The sequence below is a fragment of the Lathyrus oleraceus genome, chromosome 5, assembly GCF_024323335.1.
Source record: "Lathyrus oleraceus cultivar Zhongwan6 chromosome 5, CAAS_Psat_ZW6_1.0, whole genome shotgun sequence".
In the NCBI taxonomy this organism is placed as follows: Eukaryota; Viridiplantae; Streptophyta; class Magnoliopsida; order Fabales; family Fabaceae; genus Lathyrus; species Lathyrus oleraceus.
Window position 1 is genome coordinate 568,947,361 of NC_066583.1, and position 24,762 is coordinate 568,972,122.

Sequence of the window (24,762 nt, forward strand, 5' to 3'; positions counted from 1 at the left end):
TTTTTATGATGCATATTACATTGCAACTTAAATTTTTATTAAGTGATTGAAATACGATGTAAATGAACTCATTTTTTTTCTTTAATTTTACTAAAGGAAAACAAACTGGATTCATATATCATTAGGTACTAAACCACAACAACTAAATAAAGTGAAAATATCATAGAAAATAGACTCCCTATCAACTTATTCAAACACTCATTAGTTCAAAAGTTCACACACAAACAATTTATTCAACTAGTATAGGAAAACCTTTTTCATGAACTATAGCTAGCTCATAAAAGTACTTGGGTAAAGGAAAAGTATTAAGTTCACTCCTTATGCTATTGGATAGGTAGGAACCATAGCAAGTCCGCATACACCTTCCTTTGCATGTATGTCTCTTTTAAACTTGGCATATCCTTTCTCACCCCATTTAGTGCCCCATGAATTTTTCACTAACCAATATTTCACACCATCATCATTGGTACCATAACCAACTATTGTAACTGCATGGTCTAAATCAATTCCACATTCTTCTCCCAAAATTCCACTTGAGTAAAATTGGAAAGCACGTTTTCCAGATGCAATATAAACCCCTACAGGTTGATTTGCAACTGCTTTTAAAAGTGCTTTTTCATTATTAGCAGGAACTGTTTCATAACCTTTAATCTTGGCAACAATGTAGGAACTTTTCTTAATATTACATTTTCCATCAACTCTTTTATAAGGGTATTTGGCTTCACTTGTTATTCCTCCTTTTTTAACAATGAAATCATAAGCATCTTCTGAATAACCACCTTTACATCCATAAGTTGTATTAGTTTTAACACAATCTACTAGTTCTTGTTCTGAGAGTGACACCAATCTTCCTGTTGTTATTTGGTTAATACCTTCTGTTGCAGCCACTGTTGCAAATGCCCAACAACTACCTATAAACAATAACCAATATTATATTAGCTTAAAAGGATAAGTCAATCGCTAGTTGAATTAAAAGATAAAAAATTACAAGTATAATAAATATGTAAATATGTACTATTAATTTGTAGTTGAAAAAAACATCATATTAGTACAATATGTTGCATGCATGATACAAACATGAATTTAGGCATATTTGTCAATTAGGATTCAGTAGATATATATTATAGAGATCGATTTTCATATAAATTAATTTTAGTTGACTTAAAATATTGTAAATAAATCAAAATTATATATTTAAATATAAAATTAATTCATTATTTCATATTTTTAATTTGAATATTTAAGAATTTAACCATATAAAATTATATATTTTAGAATTTGAAACATACCATATAAAAAAAATACACATATTTTATATATATATATATATATATATATATATATATATATATATATATATATATATATATATATATATATATATATATATATATATATAAACCAGATTTTATCTTTTTATATATACTTTCAACTTTTGGAACAAATCAGGTTTCATAACTTCTAAAATTATTCATTAGAAAATAAGGGTTATTTAAAGACGAATTTTAAAAATAGAATAAAAATTTAGTGGGGATTAACATGGTCAGAGCAATCATGATTTTGTAGAAAATAAGTATATTTAAATGAAATTGAGGTTATGATGTAATGATCCAAACTCAAAAGTTATTACACTATATATATGCATGTCATTATATTATATTTTACCACAAAGGTGCTGATGCTTGATTGGAGTAACAGCTCCTCTTTCTCTCCAATCCATGGTAGAAGGAACATCAGTTACATTTTCATACCTAAACACTCTTTCTTCTGATGCTGCTATTTCAACATCAGTTAGTGGCTTCTTCTGACCATTAAATTCTTCATTGGTTTGGTCTGCAAATTGATTAATGCTAAGGTTGAAACCACTGTCTCCAGCAGCATTGAATGATTCAATGAACTCCAAATTTTGCTTGAATATTTGGAAACGTTTTTCTTTCTCAGCAGCATCTTTGTAAGACTTACCATGTTCTTCCATCCACTGCTCGTGTCTCTCCAGCAACTTGTTACAAGTTACAAGAGATGTCCACAGAGTGAGAATGAAAAACAGAATTAAAACATTTTTTTGGTTAAAGCAATACATCTTTTAATTTAGTTGGAACTACTATAATGATATATTATTTATCAATATATGAATGTTTAAAACGGAAACTGATATGCATGCAGCAACTGCAACGGAGGTTATATATAGTAGGAAGAACTTCGAAAACGTTTCTATAAAATAAGTAGGAACGAAGAAGGTAACCGGAAATTCCACAGCAATATGTTATAAAATTTAAAAGAACTTTTTTTTTTTCTTTCAGAGAGGAATCATGTTCAACTTTTCTAGTGGATTGAACTTTACTAGCAGTGGCAGAGCTCCACATAATGTTGTTGTTGTAGGGTTAAAACAAATTAAAAAATTGTAAAATATAATAAATTATTTATACACAGTATTTAACATAATTTTTTTTAATAAGCAAGTAACTAGTAATACTGTTCAATTTTTTGAAGGAGACTTTTATATTATCGTCTATTACGGTCATATCTGACTCAATAGTTAAATTTTACATGTGTGTAGAGGATGTTCATCGTCTATTACGGTCATATCTGACTCGATAGTTAAACTTTACATGTGTGTAGAAGATGTTCATCGTCTATTACGGTCATATCTGAATCGATAGTTAAACTTTACATGTGTGTAGATGATGCTCAACTTATACAATATTCAGTTTATATAAAAAAAAATCAGAAGTACTCTAATCCTCTTACAAATTTAGTCAATTATACACAATTAAGGTCTCTTGAGAAATTTCAAGGGATACTTATACCTTTTATAGAAGTTACATTTTGGATTCCTTTGGAACTTACACAATTATAAATAACATATTTTATTACAAAACATTCACCTCACTCAATCAATAAAAGATCGAGGTCTAAATCTTAGACACAATATATTTTAATTTTTTTTAAATACTATATATTTCATCCGTTTGGCTGAAAACCGAGGGGTAGAGTATTTAGAGGATACGCTTTCGAATCCCAACAACTGTATTTTATAAATTTTTAATTTTTTAAAATTTTTTTATGACTTATTACCCCGGTTGGCCTGAAAACTGAGGGGTATAGTATATATAGGACACACCTCTTCCAATACCGCAACTACATTTTAATACCTTTTAATTTTTTAAAACTTTTTTTATGACCTATTACCTCGGTTGAGCTAGAAATCAAGGGGTAAAGTATTTAGAGAACACACATTCGAATCACAACAACTACATTTTATCATCTTTTAATATTTTTAAATTTTTTTTATGACCTATTACCTTGGTTTTTCTAGAAAGCGAGGGGGTAAAGTAACATTTTTTATTTTATTTATTTATAACCAATTTGATAAAAAAAATTAAGTAATGGATCTTTGTCATTTTTTATAAAGTAACAAATGGATAAGACATTACTAACTCATTAATCCACATGAAACATTAGTGATCCACATGAAACTTTACTATCCAATTAAAATGTGAATGCCACACAACTATACATCTTAGATGCAAAATGCTGAAATTTAAATTTAACATACTGAAAATAATGACAATGAAAGCAAAAGTAGGAAAATATTTTAAGGTTTGTTTCTTAATGTAATCTTTTCTCTAGTAATTCCTTGTTAAAAATGTTTAATGTTCATTAGGAAAACATGAAAGTAACTTATTAATGTTAGTTTGTAGTTGTATCAAGTAAAATGTTTAATATTATTGTTGTTGTTGAAATTTAATATTTAACAATTCTACTGATTTTGTTTATCTTTTGTTGTTGTCGTTTTTTCTTTCTTCTTCTTGTTATTGTTGTTGTTGTTGTTATTGAGATTTAACGTTTAAAGAATCTATGGATTTTGTTGTTGTTGTTGTTGAGATTTAATGTTTAAGGATTTTATTGATTTTATTTTTGTTGTTGTCATTGGTGTTGTTATTGATGATGAGGAATATTTAAAATTTGTCAACAAATTTGATGCTTTGCAGATTAAAACGAAAAAAAAAACACGTTAAAACTAAAATTTATAAACATGACTTTACCTACCCCTCGGTTATTGTTTAAAACCGAGATAAAAAGTAGCGCAGTTTTAAAAATCCAAAAAATATAGTTGTTGTGGATCAAACTTATCACCAATGTCACTTTTCCCTCGGTTATTAATAAACTGATGGGTAAGGTGAAGGGTTTTCGTGTGTCCGTTTGTTACCTTGCTTGTATAACTAAGGTTATATCCCCTTTGCATCCGAGACGAAATGAGGTTATTTGTAGTAGTTTTATTATCAACTAGAGCCAAGAAACTATTTTAATGCTAAATTATATTTCCTATACATCCCCAATATCTCCCTTGTATAAAATTGTATTCCTCTTGCCCCAGATTCACCAGCTGGTGGTCATCCATATAATTTCTAGCTTCTTGCTTGCAACTCTTCCCCTTTGCTGATTTATTGAACTCAGGAAATGGTCTCTGCAACATGTTGATTCCACAAATAAAAGACTCGTCTGTATGCTAATTTTCTGTCAAACTTTATCGACAAAGGGACATTGAAACATTAAGTGTGAAAGATTCTCCTCATACCTGAAGCATTCTACACACACTTTGCACTATGTCAAAAAAGAGTTTAGGCAACACCTTCTTTACCAACGTTTTTTTATTTATAACAACGTTGTTACCAAATAAAAGAGGACATTAGAAAACGCTTTTGATAATAAGCGTTGACATAAGGTATCCACATAGGCAACGCTTTGTAATATAAGTGTTGTTGTATGTTAATAAATAAAAGTGTTGTATTTTAAAAAATTATATATTACACAACGTTTATGAATAAATAAAAGTGTTGCCCTAAGTATATAATGGGGGATCAAATCCCCGCCTTATAGATATTCACAAACTTCTCAACCACTCAATTAATAGACATTTCATGCTATTTTTTCTCTTATTTAATAGTTAATAACTATTTTTAAAATAAACTTAAAAAAATACAAAATTAATTTTCTTTCAACTCAATTATTTCTCTTATTTTTCATTCAATTCTTTTCCATTATTTTTAGGGGTTCTCACTTTTTCTCTTTCATTTTGTAGGTTTCATGTTTCTTTTTTTATTATTTAAAGTTTTTGAAAAAAAAATTAATCTTTTTCTTTGTGCTTGCAATGAAAAATTTTGTTTCTTTTTATTTGTGCTTGTAATGAAATATTTTTAATTTGATTCTATAGGGTTTAATTTTTAATTTTGCAAGTTTTTAGAGAAGTTTATGTTTGGTTAGAAATAACTATAATGAGTATAGAAACAATTTTTTATAATTGTTTAGATTGAACAATGTTAATAAAGTATACAATTTTTTTTTAATTATATCTATATAAAGTGAAATTAAGAATTGCATGGGAGAATTATAACATGCAGGACAATGAGAGAAATATGTGATATTGTATGATTGATCGTTAAGTTAATGATTTTTGATCAAATTCAATAACTAAATTTTATTTTCTCCCATTCAAAAGAATGGATGTTAAGTATTGTGGCATTTTCTTCATTTTGAGACAAGAGAGAGGTTATAGTGATTCTCTTAATTGTAAGATACCTTTAATGATAAGAATTTTTAATTTGATGCTGGTTTGTTTGTCAATGAAAATGTTTAAGTATAAATAAAACAGTGGAACACTATCAAATAGGAGCACGAGTATTAAATACTAAATCAAACAACATTACACGGATCAAAGTACATACTGACTATCATATTCTAAAAATAGTATGGATTTATAATTTAGTTATTATTTTGATACTTAACGATTTTTTTTTATCTAATTAGTTTTAACTCAATCATATTATGTTATATTATGCAGTACTCTGATGACTTCAAGTGTTTTACTTATTTGAAAGATAAATTTAATCAAATTAAGGAGGATTGGAGTGAATACAAATATGCCAAATAATAGTTACTTAGAGATGTTTGTAAGTTATCAATTGTGATCATATAAGTTGGAGATTAATTTATAGTTTTTTTAAAAAAATGATACTGATATAATATCTAAGTGTCATTTTGGCTTACTTTCAATGGCTTATCCCACCCACTTCAAGTGCAACCGTTGAAAATATGCATTTTGATGAACCAAAATTTTATATATATATATATATATATATATATATATATATATATATATATATATATATATATATATATATATAGATGATATTCACTAGTTTCAAAATGTGTGTATCATATATGATGATTGGTCACTAAACTGTTGATTGAAATATATTAAATATGATGTATATCACATTAATCTGATTGGTCACATAAATGTCGTATGTGCATGGTATATAAAAATGGATGATTTTAAAGAAGACATTATTGAAGTAATTACATACCATATTATAAAAAAAAAAGGAATTTTACTTCAATATATCATGGAAATTATATAATTTTGAATACATATATGTTGTCATTTTTCTCCATATATGTACTTTTGAATTTGTATCAGAGAGATTATGAAATTTATGCAAATTTAAGTTAGTTCAGTTGTGGTTATTATCAATCACAATACAATATTGATCTATGATTATGAGAATTGTAGAATTTATGATATTTAAATTTGAGTGAAAAAATTGATATTGAAACTAAAAGTGACTTACGCAAGCGCTTTTATCAGAAAGTGTTACCTAAAGGGGACTTACATCAGCGTTGTTAAACAGAAAGTGTAGTCTAGAGTATACTTAAGCCAACACTTTTAATAGAAAACACTTCCTAAAGTGTACCTAAGTCAGCGCTTTTAACAAGACGTGCTGCCTAAAGTGCACTTAAGCCATCCTTTTTAACAAAAAAACTTTACGTAACGTGTACTTAAGACAATGCCTTTACATAAAAAAAGAGCATTATATATACCTTTAGCAGCGCCAAAATAGACAACGTTTATAAGCGTTGCCTAAGGTTAAAAAAAATGATGTCATGTTGTCGTGCAAATATTGGACAATTCCTCTTTTCTCCAATTGAAGATCTTGATTTTTAAGGGAACTTTAGCCTTCCATAATGTTTTCATTATCATCTTCAATGGTTCATCTACATTGGCTTCAACTTTTTCCTGTATCACTTTGTTATAGCATGATTTCATTGAAAAATTTATATATGTAAGTGTACCTAAGCCAACGCTTTTAATAGAAAACGCTGCCTAAAGTGTACCTAAGTCAACGCTTTTAACAAGTCATGCTGCCTAAAGTGCATTTAAGCCATCCCTTTTAACAAAAAATATTATGTAAAGTGTACTTAAGACAATGCCTTTACATAAAAAAAGCATTGTATATACCTTTAGCAGCGCCAAAATAGACAATGTTTATAAGTGTTGTCTAAGGTAAAAAAAAAGCGTTGTCTAAGGTCTTATTTGGCATAATGTTGTCGTGAAAATTTTGGACAATTCCTTTTTTGAACAGTTGAAATCTTGCTGGTGGCATGTCTTGAAATAATCTCCAACTGAAGATCTTGATTTTTAAAGGAACTTCAGCCTTCCATAATGTTTTCATTATCATCTTCAATGGTTCATCTGCATTGGCTTTAACTTTTTCCTGCATCACTTCGTTATAGCATGATTTCATTGAAAAATTTATGTATGTACCAATAGGCCAACCAAACTCATCCGAGCCCTCATTATGTGGTTCTATTTCTGATAATATGTGCATTAACTTTGCACGATCTTCTTCAGTTTGGAATCAGGTTCCATGTCTTCATAAAATAAGTTCTAGCTCTAAGCTCTCTCTATCCAAACTCCCATATCCCCAATCATTCTTTTTGTTTTGTAGATGTCATATAAAGGTATGGATATTGAATTGCTAAGGGCCTTTGACCTATCCATCTTCCATTCCAAAATAGAATTTCCTAACCATTCCCAAGTTTGTGGTTCAATAGAATCATAAAACCATTTCCACACAAGTCTGCATAGCCTCCTAACTTGACCAAATCTCTTCAACACAAGTCTGCAGTTCAATATACTCGTAAAACCATTTCCAAAATATTTTGTTGAGATCATAATATTTATGATTTAGAATACCCACCCAAATTGCATTCTTCTCATTTATAAACCTCCAAATACACTTACATATCAAGTGAAATGTAACATTCTCATTTATCAAAAAGTATGAGCATAACATTTTACTTGTTCAAATTTATGTATATGATTTTATATTTGGTGCGACTAACGAATCATTGTGCAAGGATTTTTCTAATATGATGAAAAACGAGTCTGAGATATCCATGATGGGGGAGCTCTTCTACTTCCAAGGACTTTAGATACATCAATCAAAAGAAAAGACATTCATAAATCAAGTCAAGTATTGCACTTGCAATACCCCGGTATAACTATCGACTAATTAACACACCAATGAATTATTAGTGTGATTAATTGGGAGATTGGTGGTATTAGTTTCTACTAATTGGCATTTCTTTATAAATTGAGCCAATTAGGTAGAAAAGGGCATTATTGTCTTTTCACCTCTTAGATAGAGTTAGGGATTTTGGAATATTATTTTTCCTCTCATTCATTCACTTGCCAAATCAGAATTTGGAGAGAGGAAGGGGGGAAACATGGAAGAGGCTAGAAGGAGACCAACCAACACCAACTTCATCATTTCTTTGTTCATGGTAAAACTATCAACTCAATCTTGATATTCTCATCATCCCATTCTGAATCCACATTCTCCTTCTCATCCATGTGAGTCGATAGAGAGGACTTGGGGAATTATTGGGAAATCATGTTCGGGGGTCAGGGTGTTATGAGAAAATTGCATAAAGCATGTCATCTACATGATTGTATGTTCAAAGATGTTGTAATGATTACATGGATGCTCTAATCTTGCTTTTGTTGCTAAAATGATGAATGCATGTGAGAAAGGAAGTGGAATTTCGTGTTGGATCATCCCTTGTTTTAAATTTTTCTGCATTTTCTGCAAGCCTCGCTTAGCGAGCCTTCATGGCGCTAAGCGAGCATTCGTGTTCTTTCATTTTGTGTTTCTGGGAAGCCTCGCTTAGCTAGCGAGTGTCCGATTGATGAATCCTCCCTTAGCGAGTGTAGGTCTCGCTTAACGAGCTCAGACTTGCCATTGTTCGCTTTAGGAGAAGGATTGTTTTAAGAGCTCAGTTCCATTAGGCCCATTGGGGACCTCTTTGGGTCTTACATAACGCGCCTTTGCAGATGGAGTTTTATGCTTTCTTTCCCTAAGGGAAGTTTTCATTTCGTGGATCAGAACCGGACGTCGTCTTTCATGTTGCGCAACTAGTTTAAAGTAACTTGATGTAGTAGAGACTATGGTGTCATCCACTCATTTTTCCGACATAGTGTTGAATTTAAAGTAACTTCAACTTTCGGAAGTGAATGGTTTGGATATGCTTGAATACGAAGTGGGGTTATACTACTTGGTGGTGATTCACTTGCGGATACACACCTGATCTATCGATATGGTGGGCTCGTAGGACCTAGTAAGGCACATTACTCACTTGGATATTCATCTGGATTATCTTTATGGTGGGGTTGTGTGGCCATGTAGGCCTCTACACTTGGTTACTCACCATTGGCGGGCTTGTGTATCCACTTAGAGCATAAATCACTTGGTTACTCGCTTACACTATCGCCCAGTGGGCACGTGCAGTCATGTAGGCATTTTTACACTTACGGATACTCATCTGCATACTAATGATTTATGGGCTCGTGCCTCCACATAGGCAATGGTACTTGGTTACTCATCATGGATACGGGTATGCATATGTGTTGTGCTAACTTTGTTATTTGTTGGTGATTTGGAATTGGGAAGTCAAGTGACTTTCAATTCAACACTATGTGATATTTGTGCATTTCTGAAATGGTAAGTAAACCTCAGATCTATGGTTGATCCCTATATGATTATGCATTCTGTAGAGTCGAGTGGGCCCATAAGTTACGGAACTCACTGATATTTAGTAATCTTACCCAATATTCTTAATCTTTTTCACGTTGCTCGAGGCAGGTCAAAGGGAAGGGTAAGATGTCTTAGTCGGCTTGGAGATGTTTTCGTGGCATATCATTTGTTGTGTTTTGAGCTCCTTAGCTTTGTTTTAATGGATTTTATGTATTAGTAATCTTGATGTTTTATTTTGGGCCAGGATACATTCGAATTTTGATCCTTGTACTAATACTTATTTTGATTCCGCTGCTTATGTATGACTTTCATGTACCATATTCATGACATCACTATGTATTATTCTATACATATATGTATGAGGTGTTACAACAAGGAATTTGTAAAGAGGTTTGATATGGAGAAATAAAAATCAATTGATACTCAAATTGCTACATCGTGTAATTTGGACAAGGATGAAGGAGGAAAGCCATTTAAGGAAAGCAAATATCAAGTATTTATCAGCTCTCTCCTTTACCTTACTGCATTTTGTCCTAATATTATTTTTGTTTTTTATATGTGCATATTTTCCAGCATCCCTTAAAGAACCAATTTTTTTTGCAGTAAAATGTATTATGAGATATCTCATTGACACACCATATGGTTTTATGGTACACCAAAGGAACAAATTGTATCTTAGTTGGGTACTCAGACTCTGATTTTGGTGAATGGAAATTAGATCGAAAGAGTACCAATGGTATTTGTCACCTACTTGGTACCTCGGTTGTCTCCTGGAATAGAAAGAAACAAGCAAGTATAATGTTATCCACTACTGAGGAAGAATATGTTGATGCGGCTAGTTGTTGCATGCAAATTATTTGGATGAAACACCAACTAAGTGATTGCGGAGCTAATCTTGATGTTATCTAGATAAAATGCAACAACACTGGCACCATAAACCTCGCAAATGATTTGATCTTTCACTCTCAAATGAAACATATTAAGGTCGCACAATTTTATTAGAGATTATGTTGAAAAATGGGATTGTGTAATTGAGCATGTGTCTTCATACTATCAACTCACATATATTTTTAACAAAACTCTTCCTAAAGAAACTTTTTTTCCATAAGAAATAAGTTAGGGACATTAAATCAATCATGTGTGGAATAATATTTGCTAAGTATCTCTTATCCTTTTTCTTTTTCCCATTCTATATGTGGTATACATGATCTATGTGTTTGATCTATATGTGGTATGCGTTTGCTTGATCACATTAATTCCTGGTGATATCTTTCAATCTATCTCTGATGATGATGCTTATTCTATTGTTATCTCAAACCTCGTCAGAGAGAAGATTCAAGATTCTAGTGAAATTAATGTCTCATTTTAAATTTGAAAATTTATTGACAGCCGTGTTAACCGATTCAGTTAACTTAATGTCTCGTCTTAACACAATAGTTTTTTTCGTTGATGGTCGCATCAACCGATTCAATTAACTTAATGTCTCAGATTTAAGTTTTAAAAATGTGTTCAGCTAACAAGTATATACAAGTAAAATAATATATGTTTCCCTATAGTAGCTCAAAATATATATTAATTTTTATGGTGAAAGAAGACATTCTATTCATTAATCTTCTTAAAGAGACATTGTCTGGTTTTAAGTTTTGAAAAATTGTTTAGCTAACAAGTATATACAAATAAATAATATATGCTTCACCATAGTAGCTCAAAATATATTTCTTAATTTTTATGGCGAAAGAAGACTTATTTATTAATCTTCTTAAAGAGACATTTAACAATGGATGTTACTTTGTTATGTAATAGTGAAAAGAATAAATGCTGAGTTATAAAATCACTTTAGTTTTTTTTCTTCTTTTTTTTTACATGTACACACCTGCATTAAAATCATATGCTTTTTTTAATATTTGATGTTATAAAATTTTAGAAGTGTGAAATGGAACAAGTAAACCAAATTATGACATTAATCCATGCCCATGCCAAACACATACAGTTGGTCGCACTACCCCTAACAACCCAACAAAATTGTGCAAAATTTTCAAAGATGAAATGTTTCCTATGTCCACACCTAAGTAACAGTTAGAAAAAGTACTAAAGGTAAGCTGCACATCGTTTAGAGGAGTATTATATTTGAAATTAGAACTTAATTTACATTTGCAAATCATAAAGTAAATTTGCAAAGTGTTTTGATTACATCATACAAGAAAATTTTTATACTTTGGAGTTTATCTTTGTCAACATGTGAGTGCTGAGTGGACTAATTTGTAACGATGGATCAAATGAAACACAAGTTAAAATTTAAGAATACATTAGTTTTTAAATAAGGATTCCTTAATGTCATAAAGTTATATATTTTATATATTTAGGCAAAAGTTTATTGTATTTTTTAGCAATTTTTATTCCTAGTTTATTTTGAAGTGACTTTAGCTTTTTCTTTTTTTTTAATCATTAATGTTCAAAATAATAAATCTGAATAGTAAAATATTCTCTCGTGTTAGACCACGAATAACCCCAACAATTAAGAGTAAAATCTGATTATACAGCAAAACTTAACATAAATAACTATTTATAAAGAGAATTAAATCAATTTAATTTATTTTATAAAATATTATATTACAGCTGTAAAATCATATGTTTGACACATAAAAGTGTCTTTAGCATACTAGTGGTTTTTTGTGTTCACACTAATGAAAGACAAAGACTTTCAGAAAAATATTACGTTACTGTTTTATATGTAACAACCCGCATAATATATATCTAAAATAATATCATACAAATGTTATTATTTTGTACTGACACATTCATAAGTGTGTATTGACATCACTTGCATACTTGACCAATTATACAAGGGAAATACAATTATATGGTACAAGATATGGAAGGTGCCAAAAATAAAAATCTAAGATATAAGTATAATGTTCGTCATTGTACACGATCATTGTACACGATACATAGCGGAAGATCTCAATGGACTGGATCCCTTGAAACATCAATGCACAGTTCCTATTATATATTGTAACCTGCAACAAAACCTGAAAAGTAACAATAATATTGGGGTGAGATAATAATCTATGTGAGTTCCCTATCTTATGGGTCCACTAGGCCCTACCAAGTTTTCTAATTGAATCCTAACTCAAGTCCTCATCTCTCGCTACTTGTATATCATTCACATAAGATAACCAAGACTCGAGTGTCTAAGGGATATTGGCAATGTATGGAATCATGTCACAAGAGTTATCGTAACTCAAAAAATCACTATTCGGATTCACAAAACATCAAACATCGAATGGACCTATGTCTAAGCCAAACACGATTCACGCATGCTCGTATGATTAGACTTTCACGGTGGATATCCGGTCCTCTATAAGGCTTAATCGCCCGTTCAAACGATCGTCACCTGTATGAGCCTCTAACTCACTTAGGGTATCATTCACCGTATAGGCCTCTAACTCACTTAGATGTCCACCTTTCCCCCATGTCCACCATGGTTGGGGCTCAAATCCAATTGAGGCACGAATCATTGATGCCACATCCCCACTTACCGCTTTACCTAAGCCTTTGAAGTAGTATGTGCATAATTCATATCCAAATACGTGATTAGGTCTCAATAACAAATAGAACTTTCAGAGCAAGGCTTCCTCACCAAATAGGACTTTTGAAACAAATGTTCCTCACCAAATATCAAACCAATTCTCACGGTGTTGATAAAAAACTAGGTGATCATATCCACTAATCCACAAATTATTCAACATGTTCCATACAATCTATATTGATTCATAATCAAGCAAATACTTGTTCGCGATACACACCGAGGTATCGTTGTGTCCAAGCATCACCGCATACTCATTTCCATAACCTAGATTATATTTCTAAGTCATTCTCCTAGTTATACTCCTAGGTTTCCTCACTCATCTTTATAAAGTTTTAATCATGTTATTTAACATTCATCACAATAACAATGTTTAGCATACATTATAATATAATTCATAGCATTTATAAGGCATACAAGGTAATATAACATGGTACAAGAATATAGTCATCTACATTATCGTTTTAACGCATCCTTCTGCGTCCAAAACAAATTTACAACACTTAAATAATTTAACAATCTAACTTAATCAAGAATTTAGGTTAAGACTTGGTCATTGTTAAAATATTCAACAATAAGAGCTTAGCCTAGTGGTAAGGCATGCACCATACCAAGGAGGTTGTGGGTTCAACCTCCGTTTGGGCATATTTTAATTTCTCATATATATATATATATATATATATATATATATATATATATATATATATATATATAATGATACAAAATATCCTCAAGTGATATTTTTATCTTCTAGTACCAATTGACCAATTATTAATGTTACCAAAATATTCCTTCTTATACTTATTAATAATTCCCCATCTCTTTCAATAATAATTGATCTCTTCTGAGTCCATTGTTTACTCTATTTGTCCCAACTTGCAACAACTAAAGTATATAGGAGCTCAAATTGTTCCAATTGACACAAGATAAAGTACATTGAAACTCAGTTGGCCTCAACTGAAAACTAATTGAGTATTTAAGGGAATATGGGATATCACATTCTCCCCCCTTAAATTGAAATTCTCCCCTGAATTTCCTCCACTCAACAAATAAACACTTCTTGCATCACCGTCTTTGGTCAACACTTGACTTTGCTTCGATTTCAAACCCATGACTTACTCATTCTTCTAACTTATCTTCCTTGGAAAACATCCTTCCTTCACAGACACTAAAAAATGTTCTGGTCTTTAACCTTACTCTCATTCCGATATTGAATTAACTTTAAACCTTATTCACACTTAGTTTATCTGATATACCACTTTGAATCACTAGGTCACTTTCCTTCATGAATCTACAACTCCCTTTTTGTACCGAGTCACAAAAAACACACCCACGACATCTTATATTGATATGGATAATCAACCCTCTACAAATCTTCATGAGGTAATTTACTGAATCCTTGACTACTCACCATACTGAAGACTCCTCTCTAAAACAATTCTTCAACAATTCACACAAAACACTTCTTGCATCACCGTCTTTGGTCAACACTTGACTTTGCTTCGATTTCAAACCCATGACTTACTCATTCTTCTAACTTATCTTCCTTGGAAAACATCCTTCCTTCACAGACACTAAAAAATGTTCTGGTCTTTAACCTTACTCTCATTCCGATATTGAATTAACTTTAAACCTTATTCACACTTAGTTTATCTGATATACCACTTTGAATCACTAGGTCACTTTCCTTCATGAATCTACAACTCCCTTTTTGTACTGAGTCACACAAAACACACCCACGACATCTTATATTGATATGGATAATCAACCCTCTACAAATCTTCATGAGGTAATTTACTGAATCCTTGACTACTCACCATACTGAAGACTCCTCTCTAAAACAATTCTTCAACAATTGTGACAACTTTATAATCCATTGATTGATATTCTTATCAATTACTCTTGACCTGATACTATATACTACAAGCATTTACACTTAATGTTTCATTTCTCTCGCACTTATCCAAAAGGATAGTACACTTATTAGACCGAGCTTGCCTTACCTTCATTCTTACGGGTAGTTATCTCTCTGATCCTCCATAAACTTTATTGAGCCCTTCCATCCATCACCTTCCACTGTGCTACTTTGATTCAAACATCACGGAACACATGGGGTTCTTGGGCATCACTGGTTAGATAACAATCATCATAGAAAATCTCATTTATCCCCCAGAGTGCCCACTACCAAATGGTACTAGAACCTTACCGACACCTATTAAAAGAATAACTTTCTTATTGATACTCATAAGTTTAGAATAGGATCAACACCCTCCAGTAGATAGATATGCAAGAGTCACACAACTACAACTATAAAAGTGTACATCATTCAGATTTTCCCTGTGCTCGAATCAACTTATCCAAATTAGTTTGACAATATCTGATTCTTGTTACTATATTCCATATCAAATCTTCTTATAGGGTCATAGTTCATTCAAGGTTTCTGCCGACACCGGATCTCGACTAATAAAAAAATAACACCACCAAGGAACTTCAATCATCAACAAGACACCACTTCCAAAGAACTAAAGAAGTCTAGAACATAAATATGAGTGTACATACAATTCATAGAGTCACACACAACATTTCACACACAATATTTCACACACATTTGGAGATAACATTGCACTTCCTATCCAAAATCATTCATTTCAATCGTCCTGTCCCATCTTCCATAATCTTATCTCATGCTCTTACTAATATACAGTATGAGTTACATGTTTAACTTCAAGAATATCTAATTCACATTCCATCCTGGAAATATAACTCACGAATCCTTCTCTTAGGGAAAAATATAACTGCATCCATCAGGTACCACTCTCATGGGGTCTACGTCTGAGGCCATGAACCTGAGAGAATTAACCAATACCATACTCTAACTAACCTCTTACACCTTACTAGCACATATGCAAAAAAAATATTGAGCTGATTTCCGCAAGATCATTACTTAGTAAATCTCTTCCAACTTCACTCTTTGTGGTTCCCACTAGTCATAATAGTGATACAACCAAGTCTTACTCACACAGAGTAAGGTTCACTAGGTTGTTTCCCCAAACGTCAAACTCCTTTGACATCTACACAAATGGTTAACTAAGCAATACCCCTTTAGAAATTCCAATTTCAAAACTATCAATTTGGTTCGCACTAACTTGCATCTCCATCCTCCAGTCACATATCCACAATGGTATACCAATGAGATTTAGGATAGCCTCAATTACAACAAGGTGTGAACATCATACTCCGTGATCAACCGACAAAATAATACTAAGGAAGATACATAACAGTCGGACTTCCAATAAGCCACTCATACTCTTGCAACTCAAAGAAAATACACTTAAGATGAACCATAACATTACCACACACTTATGACTGGAATTTTCTTCTAACCCAATATCCACTACACACTTCATCATACAAGGGTTACTTATCCAAATAACCTGCTACTGACAATCCTTATCGACTCCTTATGAGGTCAAAAAACATAGCTTGTCTGACATCCTACACTTAGTCCCCGTACTCAAGCTTGAGTTGTCTTTCGTTGTTTACCATATATTCAACTTCTTAGAACACAAGATTAATTACTCTACAAAGAGTGTGTTACTTGCATCCATTTCAAGATAAATAATCAATTAGACATACTTGTGACCATAATGCTACTATCACACACTTCTCTTGATACCAAGTTTTAACTTTCTCCATTACACTCCATCCTATATAAAATCTCCGCATGCAAACGATCATCAACCACACACCCCTATCTTAACCTCAATAAAATCCTGATGACTCCATAGTCTCATTATCTAAAGTGTATTCCATTACGATAATCATAATGCGAGGTTTACACTGCTTCCAAACTTTATGTCTTCTTATTTTCTACGGTAAGTCCCTTAACTCCAATGATAGAACCCTTCTACTAGAATTTCCTTAAATCGAATTACTTGCCCTATCTCTCAACACAAACCCCTTTCAACCCATACCACTAGAACTTTTGTTACTATATAATGCTTGTTCTCTCTTGGACATAATCTTTCATAACTGATCCTTAGGTAGCTCAACATTCCGTAATAGTCTCTTACTAACACTGAATCCCAGAAAAACCATCCTGAAACCGATATCCTTTTTTTATTATTATTTTTTAAGACTGAATATACTTGATTTATCTTCTACCCATCCTTAGGTGTTTACATGTATCACTCGGAATAGGAAGTCGTGTCCTCGAGTCTCCTCTTACACTTCGCCATTGTCTTAGTCTTACAAAGATGTTGAACATCCTCCTCTCTCAAGCCCTCAACCACTTGGAAGCTAACGTTCTAATCATACTCCCTGAAATCCTCCCGTTCTTCCAGTATGCCCTAATGACTTTAGAAGTTGAAAAACCGATATACTACTTCACCCTAGACCTTATAGCATATGAGCAACACAACCACCTCCCTTTCTTCATAATTACAACACTTATTCCATACCAGTGAGTCAATCTTGCTATACTAGAAGATTCACTAATTCCTCAAAATTCTGACAAACTCATCCGATAGGATTCCTCAACTTCTCGACTTCGATAACACTGCATGATTGCTTGAACCATACACTACTCTTTAATTCTACATTTCCTGAATCACAACTCCTACTAAACTTCAACTAAGCTATCCGATTCTCCTTAATTTCTAACTCTTGGCTTGAGCCTACCTTCAAAACACAAGTTCCACCAACACTTCAGAGTCCTCGTGGTCACTCAAACATGATCCTTCCTACCACGCATATAGAAATAGGTGAAGGAGAATAGCGATCCAAAACGCAACGAAAATTAAAAATTTCTCCTTTAGTGATCCTTACGAATGGGCATGATCAGCGATAGAATCTTTACCTCTTGTGGCAATTGAAACCTCTGATGCATATCTAAGGAGTGATCACGAATGTCTAATGGTGACAACGCCTCTACTCAGTCCACACGAACGAATTACTTCAATCTCAGTGCTAGCTGCTATGAATGAAGGCTTTGAGTGAGAGAGAGAGAGAAACAAAAATTTCAACTGTCCAAATGCTTCTACACAAGGGTTCTAGTTATAGAACCACTTGTGTGGGATGCAAGCTAAAAAGCCTACTTAAGTGTATTTGGCCCATATCTTATGATATGCCAAAATCACTTAAGCATGTGGTACCTTACCATATTTCGTATTCTGCTTAAGTACATCGTACCTTACGATGTTCTACAATTCACTTAAGTGCACCGTACCTTACGGTGTTCCTTATTTACTCTACCTCTCATCAATCCGTCCTTTTATGTGTGACCCTGTAGGTTTTCGCGACATTAGCAACTATATTAAATCACATATTTAACATAATAAACAGTGAGCGATATCTAGCAACACATCGCTGCTACCCAAGACACGAAAATGTCATGTGATCTAACAAATCCTTTTGTGATAATACTTATGTGTACAATTACCCTTTTTCCCCTATGTCTATATTGAACACAAGGCATATACCGCGTCGTCCTTGTCCAGTTCAATATTGGGCCCGTAGACATTTATCCTGTTACGCAGGATGGGTAAATTCCATCTAGGTCACTCATGTCCCTCAGCATGCTTCGTGGAGTACCCATCAACTGTCTTTATGATCATCTAGTTAAGGACAATGTTTGATCAGCAATAAAGCACTCGACTCTACATCTAGGGTCCATAGTGGTTTCAGGTCGAAGGGTGGTATACGCCACTATCATCATGAGAATAACTTATGACACTTTGCATAACGTTCTATATGGTATTCTCATAGTGGGTTAATCCAGTATAAATATTACTCATTATATTCAAACCTATGTTTAAGACTTGATAACTCCTTATCCATGAGATGTGATCATCAGTCTATATACATAATAGTCTTAATGCTTTAATGTTATCCCACTTCATAACAAAGCTCGACTACAGATACTTTAAGAATAGTGTCCTTATGTTTAATGGTATCTCATGATTAAGTCACACTTGATACATTAATCGGACTATCTATTCTAGGGACTTTATTAAACAAACATAATAAAGAAAAAGCCTTTTATTATTAATAAATAATTCGATACAAATACCAAAAGTATTGGCCTCTAGGGCTTACACCAACACTAGGTTGATCAGGCCCAATACTACATACAATATTATTAAGAATCATGTTGGCTAAACACACACATGAGACAAGGATAGATTTACTTATGATGTTTCAAGGCTAGGTCGAGAATTGACCTGCTCTGATACCAACTCTAACAACCCGTATAATATATATCTAGAATAATATCATACAAGTGTTATTATTTGGTACTGACACAATCATAAGTGTCTATTGGCATCATTTGCATACTTCATCCATTATATAAGGGAAGTACAATCATATGGTACAAGATATGAAACGTGAAAAAAATAAAAATCTAAGATCTAAGTACAATGTCCGTCATTGTACACGATACACAATAGAAGATCTCAATAGACTGGATCCCTTGAAACATCAATGCACAGTTCCTCTTGTATACCGTAACCTACAACAAAACCTGAAAAGAAACAACAATATTGGGGCGAGATGATAATCTCAGTGAGTTCCCTATCTTATGGGTCAACTCGACTCTACATGGTTTTCTAATCGAAACCTAACTCAAGTCCTCATCTCTCGCTACTTGTATACCATTCACCCAAGATAACCAAGACTCGAGTTTCTAAAGGATATTCGCAATGTATGGAATCATGTCACAAGAGTTACCATAACTCAAATAATCACTATTCAGATTCACAAAACATCAATCCCCGAACGAACCTACGTCTAAGCCAGGCTCGGTTCACACATGCTCGTATGATTCAACTTTCACGGTGGATATTGGGTCCTTTATGAGGCTTAATCCTTAGTTCAAGAAACTGGCACCCGTATGGGCCTATAACCCAATTAGGGTATCTTTCATCGTATGGGCCTCTAACCTTCTTAGTTGTCCACCTATCCCATATTTCCGCCATGGTTGGGGCAAAACCGAATTGAGGCGCGAATCATTGGTGCCACACCCCTACTTACCAATTTACTTAAGCTTTTGAAGTGGTATATGCATAATTCATATCCAAATACGTGATTAGGTCTCAATAACAAATAGGACTTTTGGAGCAAGGCCCCTCACCAAATAGGACTTTTGGAATAAATGTTCCTCACGAAATATCAAACCAATTCTCATGGTGTTCATCAAATACTAGGTGATCATATCCACCCATCCACAAATTATTCCACATGTTCCATACATTGCATATTGATTCAAATCAAGCAAATACTTGTTCGCGATACACACTGAGGTATCATTGTGTCCAAACATCAATGTATATTCATTTTCATAACCTAGATTATCTTTCTAAGTCATTCTCCTAGTTATACTCCTAGGTTTTCTCACTCATCTTTATAAAGTTTTAATCATGTTATTTCACATTGATCACAACAACAATATTTAACATACATTATAATATGATACATAGCATTTTTAAGGCACACAAGCTAATATAACATGGTACAAGAATATAGTCATCTATGTTATCGTTCTAACGCATCCGTTCGCGTCCAAAACAGAGTTACAACACTTAAATAATTTAACAGTCCAACTTAATCAAGAGATTAGGTTAAGACTTAATCCTTATACAAATATTTAACAATTAGAACTTAGCCTAGTGGTAAGGCATGCACCATTCCAAGGAGGTCCTGTGTTCAACCCCTATTTGGTGTCATATTTTAATTTCTCAAGGAATTAATTCATGTCTTAATTTCCCAAAGTCCAAGATTCTTATAATCAAACAACAACAATATCATTAAATCAATAGCATATAATCAACACAAGAAACACATATATCATCACCATCATCCATGAAGGTTTTCATGATTAAGATATCAAACTCATCATATTATCATTAACCATTCTAACTATTTTATGGTTTATCCACACCCTAACTTCTACAATCAAAAGTTATAACTAGAACTCACCTCATGACTGATGAAGATAGTGAGAAGAAGATGAGATGATGATGGTGAAGATGATGATACTCCATGATTTTTCTTCTTTTTCCTCCCAAGCTCTTCTCTCCCTCTTTCTTTCTTCCTTTCTCTTGTCTTGTTTCCTTCTTCTCTTTCTGATATCTCTACTCTCGCTCTTATCCACTCCCCCTTTTTCTTTTCCACCATATATATATATATATATAATATTATGTCACTAGTGCAGAAAGAAGATTTTACACCCGTTTTTTATACATATTACACCCGTTATGATAGGGTGTAAATTCAAAGGGTGAGATATGTATGAAGAATTTACACCCGTTTTAAAACGGGTGTAAAAAGAGAATATATTACACCCTATTTTAGATTTAAAAAAAGGGTGTAATTGGTAGATATATACATTAAATTTTAAGACATTTACACCCTATTTAATATAAAACGGGTGTAAATTGTCACCTATTACACCCTGTTTTAGATTAAAAAAGGTGTAATTGGTAGATATATACATTGAATTTTAGGACATTTACACCCTATTTAATATAAAACGGGTGTAAATTGTCACCTACATACATTGAAGTTAAACGAATTTACACCCTATTATAATTCAAACGGGTGTAAAATGACAAATATTTACACCCTATTTTTGATATATCAAATGTAAAATATCTTATAATTACATTTAATTTTAACACATTTACACCCTATTTTGTGTATGAAGGGTGTAAAATATCTCAATTTTTTTAAAAATATTTTATTTGAAATTTCATTAAACCAAATATTTTTATATATTCCTGGATATTCAATAAAAAACAAAAATAACCAAAACAAACATTTCTCTAATCTTTAGAATCTTGCACCAAGTCATACATCAACAAAAATTGTATTCATGTAAGAAAAAAATTCAACCACTTTGTTCATGTAACTTGTACCAATAAATCATTCATGGAACAAAAATATATCTATATATAAGTTTTTTTTAATCGCTTCTGTTTTGTCATTAAATCTTTCTTTTCCTGGTTCTCTTGCTCTTCAACCTTTTGCAAAAAGAATTGAGCCCAAAGTTGTCGGATGTGATCAATTGACTCTTTTTCATATGATGAGGTGTCTGTGAATATCTGCAAGTTCAAACATATAATAAATTAAACAACTACATGTTAAAACAATAATTTACATGTTTTTCATTAAATATATGTAATATAAAATACCTCATTGAATCTTTCAACAATACAAGCATCAATAATGTCAAACATATTTTTCATGACATAATATCCACATGCCCATCCGTTATCTTGTTGATGCCCCTGCATATAAACTCCTAGTTACATTAAAGCCACCAAAAACAACAACATCACAAACTTTTTTCCTTTTTCACAAAATTTGTACCAACACTAACTTTCTTCACTCGACATAGAAACACATACAATTTTAGTTGGTTCAGAGCATGTACAACTATAATTTTATCACCATAAGTGCAATTCAGTAATAAATATACTACATGTTTATAATGATAACTTACAAATATATCACTTGCAATTATAAAATCGGAATTTTCTTTTTCAATTTCGGCAGTTACCAAAAATAGAAAAGAAAATTACTAGTAAAATGTTACCTTCAAGTACTTCAGCAGAAACAAACATGAGAAGACCTGAACAGATGTACTGCAGCTCAGAGTATGGAATGATTACATGAAAGGCCGAGACTATGCCAATTAAAACCATGATTTCTGATGCCAACAGAATTTGCCTACAAATAGATCAATAGAAAGCTGTTATATCTTTAGCTTCTTAAGGATAATATTTCAATTTTCAACAAATTTAAGGTTCTAAATTGATCTTGCAAAAGAAATCTATATTGAAAATCATAATCACTTGGATCTTTATATTGCTTTGTCTATTGAAGTTCAAAATTTACTATCATGCATCTTACTACAAAATCTAGATAAGCTTCTAAGGGTGCAATCAAATGAGACATGAGTTTTTCTTATATGTTACCTGTCGTCAAACCAGTTGCTTACATAGCTTCCAACAATAATGTTTATAGGAAGAACTGTCAAACCAAGGCCAGCAAGAAAAATGGCAACTGTGCCAGTTGACCACTTAAAGTAGTATGTTGTGATGACACTAGATTCTGCTAGTAAAATCTCCATCACATATTTGAGCATGAAATATATCAATAATTGAACCTGAAGATGTTAAGTAAACTTGGTCAGGACCGTTTATCTTGAATTCAATTGGAACTTTGTGAATTGCAAGATCAAACAATTAGAACATAAATAACTTGCAAAACATCTAGTGGATTGATAGTATGACATTTAGAGTTGCTCACAAACCTTTACAGAAGGTGTAAGGAGTCTATATGCCGATCCAATTGAAGTGGCTGGCTGACGAGATTCCTCTGGAGCTTCCTCGCTATCATCATTATCCTGATCAGCATCTTCATCTACCTTATCTTCCGAAGTAATCAGCAATGGTTGCTGTAGCCCCTTTTCAAGTGCATCACTGTCTTCTACTAGTAAGGGAAAAAGTGTCATTTTCTATTACTTGTATGATGCTTTACAGAATGAAAATAGTGCAAGGATATATTGCAGTCATAGATGATTTTCTATAATGATTAACAATGAGATGGCATGATACAGATTAACTATCTTGCTAGATCACAATAGAAAAAGTAAAAGTCATCAGTAGAGGTACCAGCATTAGATTTCTGAGATTTATCTGTTTTACGGTCCTCTTCAAATTCACGAGAAGGTTCCACAAAAGAGATCCACAGCCATATTGAATAAATAAGCCAAGCAATAGTCATAACCCACCCTGGCAAAGTATCTTGATTAAATGTAACATTGTAAATCTTAAAATTCGTCTGCAGTAAGCCAACTAATGCAGGACCACAGGCCATTCCAAGAGCGCTGGCACTAACAAAACCTGCCGATGCTTGTATGCGGATTTTCAAAGGCACACAATCACTGATGTAGCGCCGGTTTACGGCTCTGGCAGAACCAAATCTGCAGTTATAATACAAGTTTATAAACCAAATGAGGTCTTAATGTAATAATATTTATCTAAAGTGAAATGGTAAGATACAACATGAAAACCTATGCTCATCAAGTAATATTGAAAGCAAGTAAGAGGTAGAAGACTATTTACCCACAGCAAAGACGGCCAATTAGGAGAATCCATATTGAATTAAAATCGTACGCTAAGGCATACATGGTATTCCCGAGAAAAAGAATTATGCTACTGAATACAAGAGGTCTGAAGTATGATTTATTTGACCATGCACTGAAATATACAGAGGAAAACAGCTGAGCCACGG

General features: G+C 32.5%; 1 protein-coding gene across 1 annotated transcript; it reads right to left on the reverse strand.

The window, feature by feature from the left end:
* Positions 1-318: 318 nt before the first annotated feature.
* LOC127086531 (zingipain-2) lies at positions 319-2,080 on the reverse strand. Its single transcript, XM_051027307.1, has 2 exons — positions 1,666-2,080; positions 319-911 (listed from the first exon to the last, which is right to left on the reverse strand). The coding sequence occupies exons 1-2, from the start codon at positions 2,078-2,080 to the stop codon at positions 319-321; spliced, it is 1,008 nt and encodes a 335-aa protein (XP_050883264.1).
* Positions 2,081-24,762: the final 22,682 nt, after the last annotated feature.